General features: G+C 53.1%; 3 protein-coding genes across 3 annotated transcripts in view; all 3 read right to left on the bottom strand.

Moving 5' to 3' along the window:
- The window catches only part of ENH_00063480 (hypothetical protein, conserved), a gene marked incomplete at both ends in the record, with an annotated part of 5,878 nt that extends 3,367 nt beyond the window's left edge, over positions 1-2,511 (bottom strand). Inside the window, 4 exons of the mRNA XM_013582098.1 lie at positions 132-325; positions 397-500; positions 918-1,053; positions 1,496-2,511. Coding sequence (XP_013437552.1) covers positions 132-325; positions 397-500; positions 918-1,053; positions 1,496-2,511 — 1,450 coding nt within the window. The remainder of the gene's footprint in view (positions 1-131; positions 326-396; positions 501-917; positions 1,054-1,495) is intronic.
- Positions 2,512-7,857: 5,346 nt separating this feature from the next.
- Positions 7,858-8,742, bottom strand: ENH_00063470 (hypothetical protein; the record flags this gene model as incomplete). Its single annotated transcript, XM_013582097.1, has 2 exons — positions 7,858-8,035; positions 8,669-8,742. The coding sequence occupies 2 exons, from the start codon at positions 8,740-8,742 to the stop codon at positions 7,858-7,860; spliced, it is 252 nt and encodes an 83-aa protein (XP_013437551.1).
- A 4,375-nt stretch (positions 8,743-13,117) lies between these two features.
- ENH_00063460 (hypothetical protein, conserved) lies at positions 13,118-15,848 on the bottom strand (the record flags this gene model as incomplete). The annotated part of the gene is made up of 3 exons (XM_013582096.1): positions 13,118-13,974; positions 14,196-14,603; positions 14,786-15,848. The coding sequence occupies 3 exons, from the start codon at positions 15,846-15,848 to the stop codon at positions 13,118-13,120; spliced, it is 2,328 nt and encodes a 775-aa protein (XP_013437550.1).
- Between the last annotated feature and the right edge of the window lie 2,959 nt (positions 15,849-18,807).

Raw genomic sequence — 18,807 nt, 5'->3', positions numbered from 1 at the left:
CAGCAGCAAAGAGCAGCGCAGCAGACACAGATGCAGCCCACAGAACTGCAGCAGCAGCAGCAGCAGCAGCAGCAGCAGCGGCAGCAGCAGCAGCAGCAGCAGCAGCGGCAGCAGCAGCAGTTTGAACGCACCGACGACAATAATGCGAGATTGCGGATGCGTAGCTGCTAGTGCGAGGGCTAAGAGGGCGTCGTGCTGCTGCTGCTGCGAGCTGCTGCTGCTGCTGCTGCTGCTGCTGCTGCTGCTGCTTCTCATGGAAAGGCGCATGTCCGCTCTGGTCTGGCCCTTCGTCACTAAAAAGTCCACCTCGTCCACCATGCACAGCCTGAGCAAACCCTAAACCCTAAACCCTAAACCCTAAACCCTAAACCCTAAACCCTAAACCCTAAACCCTACTTGTAAAAGGCCCTGTGGTCTCCGGGCCTCCCCAAAATGCGACAAAGAAGTTCCGTCAGCAGCTGCACGTCTCGTTCGCGATGAGCGCAGGAGACAGAGATGAGCTGTACATACACCGCAGCAGCAGCAGCAGCAGCAGAGGCTGCAGCAGCAGCAGCAGCAACTGCAGCACGAATGGCACAGCAGCAGCAACAGCAGCAGAAGCTGCTGTTGCTGATGCTGCACTACAGTAGCAACTGTAAGAGGGGACCCGGCAGCATCGGCTGCTGCAGCAGCAACACTGCAGCAGGCGCTGCAACAGCAGCATTAACTGCTGCAGCAGCAACACTGCAGCAGGCGCCGCAGCAGCAGCATTAACTGCTGCAGCAGCAACACTGCAGCAGGCGCTGCAACAGCAGCATTAGCTGCTGCAGCAGCAACACTGCAGCAGGCGCTGCAACAGCAGCATTAGCTGCTGCAGCTGCTGCGTTGCGTCTGCGTTTGTGTGCGGCTGGCCGTTTGCTGCTGCGCCCCTGGCTCACCTCTTTGCTGCAGCAGCTGCTGCTGCTTCTGCTGCTGAGGGCCTGCTGCTGCAGCACGTGGCGCACCAGGCAGCTTTTTCCCACGCCGCTGGAGCCGCAAATATACAGAAGGCCTCCTCTCCTTTCTTGAATTTGCCTGCGCAGCAGCAGCAGCAGCAACAGCAGCAGCAGCAGCAGCAGCAGCAGCAGCTGCAGCAAATACAAATCCCACAGCCCCAGGCCCTTCTGTCTGCTGCTGCTGCTGCTGCAGCTGCAGTGTCTCGTTGGCTGCAGCTACTTCTGCGTATGTACACCTCAGATTCATGCAGCAGTTAGGTACGTGCACCAGCTGCTGCTGCTGCTGCTGCAGCTGCTGCTGCAGCTGCTGCTGCTGCTGCTGCTACTGTAGCTGCTGCACTAGATGATATGAGAAGCACGGAAGAAGACAACGAGGGACAGCAGCAAATGCAAGACACAAGGCAGCAGCAAAAGGGACAAAGGGTAAACAAAAAGAAGCAAAAGCAGCAAAAGGAGACACAAAAGAGAAACGCAGCAGCAGCAGCAGCAGCAGCAGCAGCAGCAGCAGCAGCAAATCTCACTTGTTGACAAAGTTCGAAACTGCTGCTTCATATTTCTCGCGGCCCCCGCAGTAAGCAGCAGCAGAAGGCCGCAGCGCCTGCAGCGCCAAGTTGTGCAGCAGCAGGCTGTCCTCGAGGCCCCAGTTGCTGCTGCTGCTGCTGCTGCTGCTGCGGCTGCTGCTGCTGCTGCTGCAGCTGCTGCTGGCCGTCGTGCTGCAGCTGTTGCTGCTGCACAGCTGCGGCTTCGCCACGCGGCTGCCGCTCGCTGGCTGCGAGGCCGAGGCGGGAGGCTCTGCTGCTGCTGATGCTGCTGCTGCTGCTGCTGCAGCAGCAGCAGCAGCAGAATGTCTCCTCGTGCTCGCCGAAGAGACACAAGTCGAGGCTGAGACAGAAGAAGAGACAGCAGGGACTTCAGGTGTACATACACCCGAGCAGGCAGCAGCAACGGGACTTCCAAGCTGCTTCCCTTTGCTGCTGCACACAAAACTCCTCTTGCTGCTGTTCCTACTCCTGCTGCTGCTGCTGCCGCTGCTGCTGCTGCTGCTGCTCTTGGCAGGCGTGGCGCGGCTCTGTCTTTTACATGAAAGAGGAGAGCCCGGAGACCCCGAAGGGCCCCCTTGGGGCCCCCCCTGGGGGCCCCCCTGGGGGCCCCCCTGGGGGGCCCCCTGGGGGCCCCCCTGGGGGCCCCCCTGGGGGTCCCCCTGGGGGCCCCCCTGGGGGCCCCCCAGGGGGGCCCCCTGGGGGGCCCCTTGGGGGCCCCCCGGGGCCCTCGAGGTGGAGGTACAGCTGGAGGCCCCTGAGCGCAGGGAGAGGCGAGTGAGGCGGCGCTCTATGGGGGTTAGCTGCGGGCTGGCTACGTGCAGCAGCTGCTGCTGCTGCTGCTGCTGCTGCTGCTGCTGCTGCTGCTGCTCGCGCTGCTGCTTGCGGGTTCGCGCGCGGCCTAGAGAGGCGCCCGGGGTTTTCTCGGCGGTGGCCGCTGCTGCTGCTGCTGCTGCTGCTGCTGCTGCTGCAGCAACGCTGGCCGCCACGCGAGGCATTGTGGGGCCCCCGAGGCTTCGGGCTTGGGGAGGGTCTGCTGCAGCAGTGAGGTGTACATACACCCCGCAGCCTGGGCAGCAGCAGCAGCAGCAGCAGCAGCAGCAGCTGTCTGCGCAGCAGCTCGTCGAAGAGCGGCGCTGGGGCGAGTGCACCTGCTGCTGCTGCTGGTGCCGCGCTGCTGCTGCTGCTGCTGCCGCGGCTGCTGCTGCTGCTGCTGCTGCTGGGGGGTGGAGCCAGGCGCCGGGTGTACGTACACCGAAGTGCGCAGCAGCAGTGGGGCCCCCAGCAGCAAAAGGGGGGGCTGGGGGAAGCTGTGGAGAGAGGTGTGGGGTGTTTGGGGGGAGAGGAGGGTTTGCTGCTGCTGCTGCTGCTGCTGCTGCTGCTGCTGCGGCTGTTGCTGCTGCTGCTGCTGCTGCGGCGGAGGGTGCTGCTGCTGGCTCTTCAGCTACAGAAATGGAGCCTTAAATCCCTTAATAAACAAAAATAAACTCAAGAAAAAATAAAAGAAGTGGCAACTAAAGTGGGGGGTGGGGCCCCGAGCAACACGCGCGGGCTTGGGTTGTTGTGTCAGGTGTACATACACCCGAGATAGCAGCGCAGCAGCGGCAATTTTCGCTGCAGCAGCAGCAGCAGCAGCAGCAGCAGCAACTACTGCAGCAGCAGCAGCAATAAATTCATTGTTTTACAGCCAGCCAGCATAGAAAAGACACCGGCGCCCTCCCCCAGAGCCACCCTCCGCCGTGCAGCTTACAGCCACCGCTAAACCCTAAACCCTAAACCCTAAACCCTAAACCCTAAACCCTAAACCCTCAAAACGCCCCAGAAGCGCTTTTTTATCCACTTTTCGCAAACGCGCTTAAAGACAAAGCAGACAAGGAGACGGGAGGCTGAGGTGTACAGACACCTCGCGAGCCCAGCCCTCCTCCCCAAGCCCTCGCCGGCCCACCTCCCCTTCTGCTGCTGCTGCTGCTGCTGCTGTTGCTGCTGCTGCTGCTGCTGCTGCTGCTGCCAGGGCCTCCCAACGCCCTACAGGCCCCTGACGGATCCTCTGGCAAGCTGCTGCTGCTCTCCAGGACTTGCATGCACTCAGAAGGATCTTTTTGCGAAATATACCGGCTCAGATCTTTGAAGAAATTAAATCCATTAGGCAGCTGCAGCAGCAGCTTCGCCTCTTGCTGCAGTTTGCAGCTAAATGCGCATTTGCTGCTGCGCTCAGGGGGCGCAAAAGCCCCTTTTGACCGCCAAAATGCACCAAAATTTAGCCAAATGTGAAGAAATAACTCAGATATAAAAGGCAAAAATGTAAAATGGTCTTTTTAGCTCAAAGTTGCATCCAAAAGTGGAGAAAAACGGAGGAAAGTGCAGATCTGTACAGGCCAGCAGGTGTACGTACAGCTGAGCTCGCCAAGTGCCCGCTCGGTCAAAGTGCCTCCAAATGCCATTTATATTTAAATTAATAAATAATTATTCAAATAAAAATGTTTTTTAAATTAAATTTCCGCAAATTCGCGCAAATGCATCCGCGACTTGCGCGCTGAGGCCTGAACCCGCGGGAGGTGTATGTACACCTCACGCTGTACACTGCACACGCGTGGACACTTTGGCGTTTTTTTGAACGATTTTCTTCATTTAAAAATGTTTTTATGAATTTATAGAACTTTTAATTGAATATTTGAGCATTTAAATGGGTTTTTATGCCAAAAGATCGCCACTTTTTCCCACTTTTATGAACTTTTGTGTATTTCCATTTCAGGCATATAAATGCACTGAGGGATTTATTCCAAGAAATCCATTAATGCAAACAGATCAGATAAGGGAGAGTTTGAGGTGTACAGACACCGCATTCACCACATTATATTTATTTGCTTGTGGGGCAAAAAAGGGCTACTAAATGCATGCATCCAAAACTCCAAATGTGTTTAAATAAAAACCAAAAAAAAGATTTAAAAAAGATTTAAAAGAGATTTAGGAAGCCTTCAAATTAAATAAATGAGATAGACTCGAGGCCCTGAAGCAGCAAAAGGCGAAGTCCGAAATGAAATACCGCGCGCGCTTAAGGTCCTTCTGCTGCTGCAGTCCTGCTGCTGCAGTCCTGCTGCTGCTGCTGCTGCTGCAGCGCTGCTTCTGCTGCTTCTGCTGCTGTCGAACTGCTTCTTGTGCTGCTTTTCTTATTTGCATGCTGCCTTTTTCTCATTAACATTTGGAACTATCTGCATGTGTGCATTTATTAAAAGTATAAATCCTTTATTTGCTTTTTTTGTATATCTCATATATATGAATTCAAATATAAATGTAAAGCTGCTTATGGTGTACGTACACCTTCGCAGGCACTTGTGCGCATGCACATGCATGCGTTCATTTATTTCCTTCTAAAGATTTTTAAATGAAGATCTAAATAAATAAATGAATCGAAATGTATATAATTCCTAATTTACTCCTTTTGTGTCCTCCTGCTTCTTTCTCAGCTAGCCACCGCCGGTCTAACGAAGTGGCTAGCTAGCCAGCTAGCTGGCCAGCAGGCCATTCAGCTAGGTAGCTGCCAGCTAACCACCAAGCTAGCTAGCTAGCTAGCTAGCTATTCAGCTACCTAGCTGCCAGCGAGCCATTCAGCTAGCTATCCAGCTAGCCACTCAGCTAGCCACTCAGCTAGCCACCCAAGTAGCTACTTAGCTAGCTACTCAGCTAGCTACTCAGCTAGCTGTGCAGCTAGCTGCGCAGCTAGCTGGCAGCTAGCCACCCAGCTAGCTGCCAAGCTAGCTGAATGGCTGTCTCTCTGAGAGCCCTGAGACCCTGCAGCTCTCAAGTAAATCCTGAGCTGCCCTTAAAGATCTTTTTTCTTAATTTCTTTTAATGAAATGATTCTTTCATTTTCTTTCTTTTCTTTCTTTGCTGCTGTCCCAAAAAGAAAGTAGCCAACGCTACACTCCACAGGCAAAGGGCACACAGTCTAGCCGCCCAAGGGGGCCCCTAGGGGGCCCCTTCAGGGCCCCCAGGGGGCCCCTAGGAGCCCCTACGGGGCCCTAGGGGGCCCTTAAGGGGCCCCCAGAGGGCTCCTAGGGGGCCCCTAGGGGGCCCCTAAAGGGCCCCCAAAAGGCGCCTAAAGTTGTTCTAGAGGGCCCCCAAAGGGCCCTAAGAGGGGATTAAAAAGACCTCTAAAAGGCCTAACGGGGGCCCCTAAAGGGCCCCTAGGGGGGCCCCTAAAGGGCCCCTAGCTGCCCCCTAAAGGGCCCCTAAGTGGCCCCCTAAAGGGCCCCTGGGGGGGCCCCTAAAGGTCCCCTAAAGGGCCTCTAAAAAATCCCCAGAGTTGACTGCTGTGGGCTTGGAGGTGTACTTGCCTTTGTGGCCACTGTTGCAGCTTTAAGGCCCCTGGCAACGCTCAAACCCTAGCTGTCCAACCCTAAACCCTAAACCCTAAACCCTAAACACTGTTTCGAAACCCTCGAGGCAAACCCTAAACTCCACAGCCCTGAAGTCAGGGAGCAGTGGCGCACCAGTGGTCAAGACACCAGGTGGCCACTTTTTTTTCTCGTGAGCACTTGGGCCCCTGCCACTGAAGGCTGCTGCTGCAGCAGCTGCTGCAGCAGCTGCTGCAGCTGCTGCAGCTGCTGCAGCTGCTGCAGGTGCTGCTGCAGCCCCCCTCCCCACATCCGACCCTTGAGTGGAGCGAGAGCAGCAGGGGGGGCCCTAGGGGCCCCCTTTTGCTGCGTTTGGTGACAGAGAGAAATATAAATATTTATTTTTCTTTCTTTTCTTTGTTATATTGTGGCTCCAAAAGTATTACTTTTTGCACTAACTCTCAAGCAATTGATGGAGACTTGAGCAGCAATTGTCTTTCGCGAAAAACGTTGGTTTATTAGACTCTGACTGCGGCAAAATGCTTGAAAATCTACACTGAGGGAGCTGCATGCACTTAGCTAGACCGGCGGAAAGACTTAATTTTAGAATTATGTAAATATAAATGCATTTAGAATATTAATATTAATTAATTTAAATAAATTAATGCAAATTTTTGCGAGGGTTGGGCCTAATGGCTGCGGTGGCATGCACACAGTGTGCTGAGCACGAGGTGACCCTGGGGCTGAGCTGAGGAGATCGCCTTGGGGCGCTTGCTGGCATTTTTCGGCGTTTTTCTCCAATTAAATGAAATTTATGAAATATATTTATTAATTTAATTGAAGGAAAAAGACAAAAAAATGAAAATTTCACTCGATAGCCCCTAAAACAAGCACACGCCTGCAGAGCGCCAGGCCCCAGCAAGCCCCGGGGGGTTCGGGCCTGGTGGGACCAGGCCCGCCATGAAACTGCAAGTATAAGGAGCACATAATGGAGTAAATAATAACAAAAAGATTTATTTAAATAAACCGAAACTTTATTTTCTTTTTTATAAAAGTAATTGCCCAAAGGGTTGGGCTTGCCTCGCGGGCTGCGCGAGCTTTTCTCTGAGGTGTACAGACACCTCGCCGCGCGCGCCGTAGACTGCCTGTGGCCACTGCAGCTTTATTTATTCTTTTCTTCTTTTCCTTTTGATTTAAAATTCAGTTTTTTTCAACTTTATATTCCACTGTTGCAAATGGAGCTCTCAGGCCCCAGCAACGCCAAGAGGGGGGGGCTGCTGCGGGTCAGCCAAGACCCGAACATGTACCGCACCAGCTACAACGACATGTGTCAGGGGGTAGGAAGGCCATTTAGGCCAAAAAATCAAAACAATTCTCTTTAAATAACTCCCAGCTAGCCATAGCTAGCCACAGCTAGCCACAGCTAGCCACAGCTAGCTCCCTAGCCCGCTAGCTAGCCAAATCTGGCTGAAAAAGGAGCAGCAGAAGAGTCATTTCCAGCAAATTCATCTTTTCTCGCACTCCCCACCAACTCATTAGCCCATCTTTTGCTGCTAGCTAGCCATTTGACTTTTGCTGCATTTAATCTTTTAGTTCATTTAAACAAATCTTTGCAGCTAGCCAACGCAGCCCCTGCTGCTTCTCGGGGGCGCTCTGGCCTGTGGGGCGCTGGCTAGCTGCTGCAGCTAGCTGCTGCAGCTAGCCGCTGCATCCAGCTGCTGCGGCTAGCTGCTGCCCCTAGCTGCTGCGCCTAGCCAGTGCACCCAGCTGCTAATCAGCTAGCCGCTGCAGCTAGCTGCTGAGCTGCTGCAGTTTGCTGTTTGCTGCTGCAGCGGGAAGTGAGTGTGCAGAGCGACTTTCCTTCGGGCTACGGGGGCCACGTGCCCGTGGTGGGGCATCAGCTGTTATTTAAAAACTGCAAAGAAGTTTTGGAAATAAAAAAAAGAGAAAAAGATCCTTCAAGAGATTCTTTCGGGGGCTTCGAGGCCAACAAAATGGGCTACCCCTACCTCACAAAAGGAGCCAAGTCCGCGCTTTAACGAGCTGCTGCTGCTGCTGCTGCTGCTGCTGCTGCTGCTGCTGCTGCTTCTGCTGCTGCTGCTGCTGCTGCTGCTGCTGCTGCTGCTGCTGCTGCTGCTGCAGCGGCACGGAGTCGCGCTCGCCCCACACTTTCCGGGTGTACAGACACCTAAAAAGTCCCAGAAAGCACCTCTTTGCTGCAGACAGTTTTAGAAGATAAAGGAAATAAAAAAGAAACAAAAAAAGACAAAAACAAAAAAGTAGAAAAGAATTGAAGCAGCAAAACAAAAGACACAGACACCCCACAGACACCAGAAATGGCACTGAAGCCCTAGAAGCATTTAAATACAGCGAAAGCCCTTTAAGAATACAACTGCCTTCATTAAATTCATTAATTAGTTTATTTATTTATTTAGTTATTTATTAGTAATTAATTAGTTAATTAATTAGTTAATTAATTAATTAATTAATTAATTAATTAATTAATTAATTAATTAATTAATTAATTAATTAAAGGCTGGCTGTTTCGCAGGTGCGCATAACAGCGGCAAAACGCCTCGCAGTTAAAATCCCAAAAGCCTAAAAAGCAATCAAACAAAAGCAAATAAAAGCCAATAAACGAATAAATAACAAATAAGCAATAAATAAACAATAAATAACCAATAAATAAGCAATAAATAAACAATAAATAGGCAATAAATAGGCAATAAATGGTCCAAAAGTGCTTCAAAAACAGGCAAAAATGATGAAAAAAGAGCAAAAATAAACCCAATTAAATGGCAAATTCGCTCTGTCTCCCCACAGGCCCAAAGTCCCAGGCCCTTCCGCCCGATTCTTTCCCCCCACTTTAGTAGTTCCTCCCTGGGCCCTCGACATTCCCCAAAAGGGGTACGAGACCCTTTTCAACGGCCCCATCTAGCGGCCAATCAACCCCAAAAAAGCGCCTTTTCAGGGCCCCCAGGGGGCCCCCAGGGGGCCCCCAGGGGGCCCCCAGGGGCCCCCCAGGGGCCCCCCAGGGGGCCCCCCGAGAGCTCCGCGGGGGCCCTCGTGAAGGCCCGCAGGGGGCCCCTGGGCGCTTAAGGGGGCCCCCTGGGGCCCCACCGGCACGGGGCCTCCTGGGGCCCCACAGGGGCCCCCAAGGCCCCCGCAGGGGCCCCCCTCGTGCCCCACAGGGGCCTCGCAGGTGCCTTTGGGAGCTTCTGACTTTTGAGGCCTCTGTGGGGCCCCTAATGGAGGCCCTCAAGAGCTCGAGAGGGGCCCCTGTGGGCTCCAGTTGTGGGGGCCCCTGTGGGGCCCTAAAATGATCTAGAGGGGGCCCCTTGAGGCCCTGGTTCGCAGAGTCTGGGGGGCCCCTTGGGGCCCCTTTGCAAGCACTGAGGCCCTCTTGGGGCCCCCAAACCCAGAACAGCCATTAAGAAGGACTTTCGGGATCCCAGGGGCCCCTCAAGAGCCATTTAGGGGCCCCCATAGGGGCCCCACAGGGGCCTCCTAGGGCCCCCAAAGGGCCTCAGTGAGGGGCCCCTGGGGCTCTGAAGGGCAAAGGCCCAGGGGCCCCCAAAGGGCCCAGGGGCCCCCAAAGGGCCCAGGGGCCCCCAAAGGGCCCAGGGGCCCCCAAAGGGCCCAGGGGCCCCTGAGGGGCCCCTGGGTTTATATTATTGCACTTCTTTAAAGCGACAAAATATGTGTTAAGGCTCTCAGCCTTTGTTGGCCTTTGAAGGTTTAGTCTTTGCTTGGATTCCTCCTGTCTTTTACATTTTCTAACTGCTGCTGCTGCTGCTGCTGCTGCTGCTGCTGCTGCTGCTGCTCCTGCTGCTGCCGTTGCTGCCCGTGACGCTGCTGTGCAGCGTTTCCGTCTTAAGCCAGCTGCTGCGAGCTCTGCTTTAAATCCATTTGCATATAATATATATATATATATACATATTTGTATATATATAATGATATATATATATTTATATATATATTTATATATATATATATATTTATATATATATTTATATATTTATTTATATATATATATATTTATATATATATGTTTATATATATATATAAATATATATATATATAGTATATTTATATATTTATATATTTCTATTTATATCTATATATATAGTCTACACCCGTAATCTTGCACATCTTTATATTTAAATGATATTTATTTATAAAAGCCTCCACTGATTTTATTTGTTTTTCTTTTAAGTTCAAAAGGCCCAAAGAAAAGCCCACAGGGGCCCCCTAGCCACTTCCCGAGGGGCCCCCAGTGCCACCCAGAAGGCCCACTGGGCCCCCAAGAAGTAGCGGGGGGCCCCTTTGGGGCCCCTGTGGGGCCCCTTCTAAGACCCTTGTGGGGCCTCTTTTAGGACTCCAGTGGGGCCCCTGTGAGGCCTCTCTTGGGGCCCCCTACGGGTCCTCTAGGGGCCCCTGTGGGGCCCCTGTGGGGGCCTTGGGGGCCCCTGGGAGCCCCTGGGGGCCCCTGGGGGCCCCTGGGGGCCCCTGTGGGGCCCTTCGGGGCCCCTTTGGTGACGCTGGCGGGCCCCCCGTTGCATGCGCCCAAAGATATATAGGGTACTAACAATGGTGGGCTGTATACGTATATGGACTATATATATAATATATATATACATATATACATAATATACATATATATGTTTACTGATATATATGTCTATATATATATATATATTATATATATACGTGTCTATATATATATATGTAGTTATACATGTTTGTTTTTATAGCCCAAGCGCGAGTAATTCACAAGTTCTCTATACATTATATATATATGCATATATATATGCACACATATATGCACATTATATATATATACATATATAGACATACATATACATATATATATACCTCTATATATATGCATATATATATATATATTTATGTATACATTTGTACATAGATTTACATATATATATATATATATATATATATATATATATATATATATATATATATATATATATATATGTATATATATATTCATATATATATATATAGATGTGCATATTTATATATACATTTATATATTTATATATATATATATAGATATAATATACATATATATACATAAATGTACATATTTATACATATTTATATATATAGATGTACATATTTATATGTGCATTTATATATTTATATATATTTATATTTACATATTTACATTTACAATATTTACATTTATATATTTATATTTATATATTTATATTTTTATATTTATATTTATATATTTATATTTATATATTTATATTTATATATTTATATTTATATATGAAGACCTAATGGGTCAAGTCGGCTTGAGTGTATGTACAGGCAAACAAGGCTTGTCCTCCAGCCCAATTTGAATTTTGTTTAAAATGCATTTTTGTTTATTTGCATTCATGTCTTTAAAGAAATACTTTGCATGCTTTAAACTAGGAGATAGCTAGCAGGCTCCGCCGTAGCAGCAAAAGCAGCAGCAGCAGCAAGCGCAGCAGCAGCAGCAAACGCACAAGCAGCAGCAAACGCAGCAGCTGCAGCAAACGCAGCAGCTGCAGCAAACGCAGCAGCAGCAAAGGAAAAAGCAGCTAAAGCAGCAGCACCATACTTAGCAGGAGCAAAGCCAGGAGCAGCAGCAGCAAACACAGCAGCAGCAGCAAACGCAGCAGCTGCAGCAAACGCAGCAGCTGCAGCAAACGCAGCAGCAGCAAAAACAGCAGCAGCAACGACGGCAGCAAAGGCAGCGGCAGCAAAAGCGGCAGCAGCAAACGCCACAAACGTCTTAGCCACAGAGTCTGCACAGTCCTTTCCAAAAAAACCCCAAAGGGCTGCTGCTGCTGCAGCTGCTGCTGCTGCTGCTGCTGCTGCTGCAGCTGCTGCTGCTGCTGCTTCACTGCGCCGCTGCAGCCATGCCTAGCGCTGTTAACCCTGGGATTGGTGGGCCCCCAAGGGGGCCCCCCAACCTATTGGGGGGCCCCCACATCTTGGGCCTTCATAACGGAATGCCTTAGGGCCCCTTTGGGGCCCCGGGGGGCCCCTCAGGGGCCCCTGCGGGCCCCTCATGGGCCCCGGGGGGCCCCTCAGGGGACCCCGGGGGCCCCTTAGGGGGGCCCCTTAGGGGGCCCCTAGGAAGCCCAGCAAGCCCAGCAGGGGGGGCACTATAAGGGGAGGCTGCAGGGGCCCTCAGGGGCCCCTACGGGCCCTCTGAAACCTCCAGTGGCATATACTGTGCAGTGACTCTGGGGGTTCTGCTGCTGCTGCTGCTGCTGCAGCAGCAGCAGCAGCAGCATTTAAACCAATTACAGCGTATAAAACAACTCGAACAGATGCAGGGGCCCCCTACAGATTCAAAACCCCCTCAGGGGGGCCCCCCTTGCCATCTTATCTCTTGGGATCCCTTCAGGGCCTCCTGGGGGGCCCCAGGGGGCCCCAAGTTTGGGGGCCCCCTGACCCCTGAGGCCCCTTCCAGGGGCCCCTTAAGGGCCCCTGTGGGGCCCCATAAGGGCCCTTGGGGGGCCCCAAAGAGACCCTTTTTGGGGCCCCTAAAGGCACTGAAGAGAACCCAGTAATGGTAAAGTCTGGAGAGCCTTTTAGACCCTGGGGGCCCCCAAAATGCTGGGGCCCCCGGGGGCCCCCAGCACTTCAGAGGGCCTCCGGACCCCTTGGGGGCCCTCTAAAGGGCCCCCAAGTCACCACTTTGTGGGGCCCCTGGGGGCCCCACAAGAATTAAATTTGTGGGGCCCCTTGAGCTGCTTAAGAGCCTTTCAGGCGGCCCTTGAGGGCCTCTCGGGGGCCCCTTGGGAGTCCCTTGGGGGCCCCCAGGGGCCCCCTTGGGGCCCCCACGGCTACCCTTCAAAGCCCCCTAAGGTACCCTCAGGGGCCTCTCGGCGGCCCCTTGGGGGCCCCTTGGGGGCCCCTGGGAGGCCCCTTGGGGGGCCCCTTGGGGGCCCCTGGGAAGACCCAGGGAGGCCCCTTGGGGGCCCCTGGGGGGCCCCTTGGGGGCCCCTGGGGGGCCCCTGGGGGGCCCCTGGGGGGCCCCTGGGGGGCCCCTTTGGGTACATTTTGGTGAAATGGGAAAGGCAGCATATGGGGCTTCAGGGAATTCTTTTCCGCTGCCTCCGCCGGTACAGCAGCAGCAAGTTGAGGGCCAGCAGCAGCAGCAGCAGCAGCGCCAGCCTCCTGTACCGCAAGCAGCAGCAGCAGCAGCAGCAACAGCAGCAAAAGCAGCAGCAGCGTCAGTAGCCGCACAATTGTAAAGGAAGCAATACTACGAGCTCCTTTTTGGTGCAGCCGATGCTGCTGTTGCTGCTGCTGCTGCTGCTGCTGCTGCTGCTGTTGCTGCTGCTGCTGCTGTTGCTGTTGCTGCTGCTGCTGCTGCTGCTGCTGCTGACCTGATTCTCTCTACAAGTCTCAACAAAGCCTGTCTTGTGGACAAGGCCTCTACCTCGAAGCTGCCATTTTGCTGCTCGGCTTCATCCCCACTGCTGCTGCTGGTAGTGCTGCTGCTGCTGCTGCTGCTGCTGTTTCTGCTGCTGGTGGTGCTGCTGCTGGCGCTGTCTGCCGTGCTGCACTGGTCTTCGGGCAAGCAGACATCAGGCAGCAGCTGCTGCAGCAGCTGCTGCTGCTGCAGGCCGAGGACGTGGGGCGCAGCAGCAGCAGCAGCAGCAGCAGCGGCGAGGCCTTTGCCGGCCCTGCGGGCCGCAGCGGCGGCGCAGCCCGCGAGGCGCGCCCTGGCAGCAGCAGCAGCAGCAGCAGCAGCAGCAGCAAACGAACGCGCGCAGCCCCGCAGCGACACCAAGTGCTGCTGCAGCAGCAACGCGTGGCTGCTAATGTGATCTATAAAATAACTTTGTGCATGCAGCAAAGCAGAAGCTCGAGCCAGGCTTTCCATGGCGCCGCTGAGGTAAGAAGGTCCTGCAAGCACACGCCAGCAGCAACCTGCTGCTGCTGCTGCTGCTGCTGCTGCTGCTGCTGCTGCTGCGGCTGCTGCGGCTGCTGCTGCGGCTGCTGCGCTGCGGATGCCCTGCTGCGGCTGCTGCTGCTGCTGGCAGTGCTGCGGGTGAAGCCGCTGCTGACGGCCAAGGAGGCGGCAGCGCCGAGCTGCTGCAGGCGCTGCTGCTGCTGCTGCAAGTGCAGCAGCAGCAGCAACAGCAGCAAGTTCAGCAGCAGCAATTTCGCCGACGCAGCAAGCAAACAGCTTTGCGGCAAGGCGAACAGCAGCAGCAGCAGCAACGAAACAACGGCAACAGCAACAGCGAAAACAGCGGCAGCAGCAGCAGCCCACCCTTCAACAGCAGCAGCAAAGAGAGCAGCAGCAGCAGCAGCAGCAGCAGCAGCAAACTCACCACCATATCCCCCATAGGTCCAACTCCCATAACCCCCGTAGGGGGCCCCATAGTACCCTGTTCCTGCTGCATAGAAGGGCCCCAGGGGGCCCCCCTCGTAGCTGGGGGCCCCATGAGTTGCTGCATATAGAGAGGCATCTGCTGCTGCTGCTGCTGCTGCTGCTGCTGCACGGGGCTGCTGCTCGTACAAGGCAACGCCCGTGCTGCTGCTGTCAGGAGCAGCAGCAGCAGCAGGCGTTGCTGCTGCTGTCGGGCTAGCAGCAGGCAAGTTGTTGCTGCTGAAGGTGAAGGGCAGCGCCAGTGGCTGCTGCTGCTGCTGCTGCTGCCACGGCTTAGGCGGAGACTCCTCCATCGTCGCTGCTGCTGCTGCTGCTGCTGCTGCTGCTTCTGCAGCAGCTGCTGCTGCTGCTGCAGTCAACAAAGACAACTGTTGCGGCGTCTACAGGCCCCCTTAGAGCCAAAATGCCTTCCCCAGCTTGCTGCTGCTGTTGCTGCTTCTGCTGCCGCTGCTTCAGGTGCTGCTGCTTTTCCTGCTGCAGCTGCTGCTGCTGCTGCTGCTGCTGCTGCTGCTGCTGCTTCTCCTGGCTCACGAGAAGTTGCAGGCTGGGCGGCCTGGGTGGGCCCCACAGCAGCAGCAAATCGAGCAACTCCAGCTGTTGCTGCAGCCGCTGCTGCTGCTGCAGCTGCTGCTCCCGCAGCCACAGTAGCGGTCGTTGCTGCTGCTGCAGCAGAGGTAGCAGCAGCTGCTGTAGCTCCTGCTGCAGTGGCTGCTGCTGCTGCCGCGACAGCTGCAGCAGACGTCGTGGCGCGGGTGGCTGCAGCAGCAGCAGCAGCAGCAAAGTTTGCTGCTGCTCCCTCCCGCTGTGCAAACAGTGTACAGACACCCCAATCTGCGTTGCTGCTGCTCTTGTCGCTGCTGCTGCTGGAGCTGCAGGGCAGAAGCTTCAAAACAGAATCTACGTATGACCCCTGCTGCTGCTGCTGCTGCTGCTGTTGCTGCTGCTGCTGTTGCTGCTGCTGCTGCTGCTGTTGCTGCTGCTGCTGCTGCTGAACTAAGCCCTGCAGGGTTACCACTGTCGCAGCAATTCCATGGAAAATCGCTGTTGCTGCTCGAGCTGCTGCTTCAGTTGCTGCTGCTGCTGCTGCTGCTGCTGCTGGAAGCGCCACAGTTGGCTGTGCTGCACCTCCTTGTGCCCTCCTGCGGCGCCTCCACTGAGGCTGCTGCTGCTGCCACAGCTGCTGCTGCTGCTGCCACAGCTGTTGCTGCAGCAGCAGCTGCTGCTGCTGCCACTTTCCCGGTTCCTGCTCCCGATGCTTCCCTTGCAAGCCAGCCCATGCAGCTTGGAACGACTCGGTGTAACAGCTGCTGCTGCTGCTGCTGCTGCTGCCGCGGTTGCTGCTGCTGCTGCTGCTGCGGCTGCTGCTGGCGCACAGGCGAGAGGCAGCAGCAGAGGAGCCAAATGGCTCAACCTGTCTGGCTCCAGCTCTCCTTGTGTCACAAAAGGAACAGCCGTTTTGCTGTTGTTGCTGCTGCAGCTGCTGCTGCTGCAGCTGCTGCTGCTGCAGAGGCAGCAGCTGCTGCTGCTGCTGCGGCGGGGCAGCCGTGGAAGAGAGGCTAGTGCCGGTGTTTGGAGTCCGTGCCCCTTGGGGCATTTCTTATTATGTGCAAATAAAAAGGCAAGGCAGGTGCTGCTGCTGCTGCTGCAGCTGCTGCTGCAGTTGCTGCTGCTGCAATCTTCGGCTGGGGGGCCCTGCTCCCGAGGCGCATGCAGCAGGCCAGTGACCCTTCTGCTGCTTTGCTGCTTTGTCTCCCTCTTAAATGTCTAATTGACAAATTAAATATATTTGTAAGTTCAAAGAGTTCTGTTCTGACGCTAGTTGCAGTGTTAAACAAGCCGAAGCAGCAGCAGCAGCAACAGCAGCAGCTGCAGCAGCTCAACAGCCGCAGCAGCAGCAAGACACTGTCGATAACAGCAGTCCCGCTCGCGTGTTTTCCAGCTCTGACTTCGCCGTTTTAAAATAAATGTTAACTTTAAATTAAAAAATAAATTATTTTAAAGTTTTAGAAAATTAATTCAGCAAAAAGTTGCGCAGAAAGGCTGGTGAGTGCTGTTCGAGCGCTCCTGCTGCAGCAGCAGCAGGCGCGCAGCAGAGGGAAAGCAAACAAATAAAACTGAATTTAAAAAAGGAAACTTTTTATAAAAAGAAAAATGAAAATAATGCTGAAGACCGAAACGCAGGAGATGATAAGAAAGTAAGACAGTACACACAGGAGGTCTTGCTGCACACAGCAGCACGCAGCAGCACGCAGCAGCACGCAGCAGCGCGCAGCAGCACGCAGCAGCAAGCAGCAGCACGCAGCAGCACGCAGCAGCACGCAGCAGCACGCAGCAGCAAGCAGCGGCACGCAGCAGCAAGAGGCAGCACGCAGCAGCACGCAGCAGCACGCAGCAGCACGCAGCAGCACGCAGCAGCACGCAGCAGCACGCAGCAGCATGCAGCAGCACGCAGCAGCACGCAGCAGCACGCAGCAGCACGCAGCAGCACGCAGCAGCACGCAGCAGCACGCAGCAGCAGTAGCAGCAGCACGCAGCAGCAGCAAATAGAGAAAAAGCAGCAGCAGCAAATTCCATAAAAGGCTGCTAGTCTAGCTCGAGCTGCTGCAGCACAAGGGGCCCCAAAGAGCTTCACAGGGGGCCCCCCTTTCTCCCATTTTTGAATTTAATAAAAAATGCAAAAGAAAAGAAATAAATATTTATTTGATTTAATTAAAAATTCAGAAAATCGCTGCAGCGCATCTGCAGCGCCAATTTGCAGCAGCCCCACAAAGCAGTAGCAGCAGCAGCAGCGGTAGCAGCAGCAGCAGCAGCAGTAGCAGCAGCAGCAGCAGCAGCAGCAGCAGCAGCAAGCCTTGTGTTTTCCCAGCCAAACCCTCACCGGGCGCCATCGTTATAAAAGGCTTCAGAGTTGGTATTTTTGCTTTGTAGGGACATCGAGACTAAGAGCCAATGCCTTAACCCTAAACCCTAAACCCTAAACCCTAAATCCTAAACCCTAAACACTAGAATTTGGACCCGAAGACTTGCTGCAGAAGCTACACAGCAGCCGCTGTTCTTGGCTCTTCGAGACTGTGGGGGCATCAGTTCTGTGGGATAGAAAAAGCAGCAGCAGCAGCAGCAGCAGCAGCATCAGCAGCAGCAGCAGCAGCAGCAGCAGCCTCAGCAGCAGCAGCAGCAGCAAAGAGAGATGCGCCAAAGCAGGCTTTTCTGGGAGAAGGCCTGGCACTATAATTTTGCATGCAAGTTCTTTTTTGTGATTTCCCATTGCCCGCAAACTCTCTACCTGCTTCTAAACCCTAACGCTCAGGGTTTAGGGTTTAGGGTTTAGGGTTTAGGGTTTAGGGTTTAGGGTTTAGGGTTTAGGGTTTATGTGCTCAGTGGCCCCACGGGCACCCGAACCTCGAATTCTAAACTGCAGCAAAATAAATAAAAACCCACTTTGGGTACTTTCTAAGGCTTTCATTTATTTATTTATTTATTTATTTATTTATTTATTTATTTATTTATCTATTTATTTATTTATTTCAATTAATTTATTTATTAGAGACATTTGCTGCTGCTGGCAGCTCTTTTGAGGGTTTTCTTTTCAGTTAAATGCTGGTGAGTCCTGCTGCACTTAAAAGGCCCAGCAGCAAACCCTTTGGGCTCTTTAAATCTTTTCTTTGAGCCGAAAAAAGTGCTGCTGCTGCTGCTGCTGCTGCTGCTACTGCTGCTGCTGCTGCTGCTACTGCTGCTGCTGCTGCTGCTGTTGTTGCTGCTGCTGCTGCTGCTAGGCTGTTTGTGCTGTTTTGTTTTTGCTTCTGAGCGGCTTTTATATAGAAGAGGCTCTGGCAGCTGGAGGAGCCATTCGAGGGAAATAAAAGGACAAAATAAAGTTCGAAAAAGATAAAAATGGCAAAATAAAGTATTTAAATTTAGTTTTATTTTTATTTATTTGCCAGATTTGGCATTAAACCCTTTTTTTAATGCAGCTTCTGCAGTAGCTCAGGGTTTTCAAGAAGACACTTGAGTGAAAGCTCCTTCAAAAGCCACTAAACTCTCCACCATTTCAGCTGTTTTTAAATCTTTTTTAAATATTTTTAAAAGTATTTAATAACAGCTTAAATGGAGGAGAGTTTCGTGGCAGTTTTATTCGCAAAAAAACCCAAGAGGCCCCAGAAATGGCCCGGGGTTCCTTTGGGGGCCTCAGGGGCTCAGGGCGGCAAATCAAAAGCTAAAAACGCAGGAAAAGCTATTTTGTCCAAATATTTTGCCCAAATAATAAATTAATTTCTTTTTTGTTTTATTTTGGTGGTTAAACTGCTTTATTAAGCCAAGAATTGCCGTTTACGAGGCCATGTGTGCAGGCGGCGGCTAGCAGCTGGTGCAGTGTCTTCTGCTGTGGCGTGGAGGCTCCCTGCAGGCTCGTGTTTGAGTGAAATTAATTAAAATTTGAATTAAAAAAATGAAATAATTATTTTAATTATTTAAAGTGAAGAAAAAGGGGAATTTCCAGTGTAGCTACACCCGGGCGCGGCAGGCCGCTCAAGTGACCCGCGGCGGCGGCGGCGGCG

This window comes from Eimeria necatrix, genomic scaffold (genome assembly GCF_000499385.1).
Source record: "Eimeria necatrix Houghton genomic scaffold, Enh_scaff56, whole genome shotgun sequence".
In the NCBI taxonomy this organism is placed as follows: domain Eukaryota; phylum Apicomplexa; class Conoidasida; order Eucoccidiorida; family Eimeriidae; genus Eimeria; species Eimeria necatrix.
Note: the sequence above shows the minus strand (reverse complement) of the source record. Positions and strands in the feature narration are given on the sequence as shown.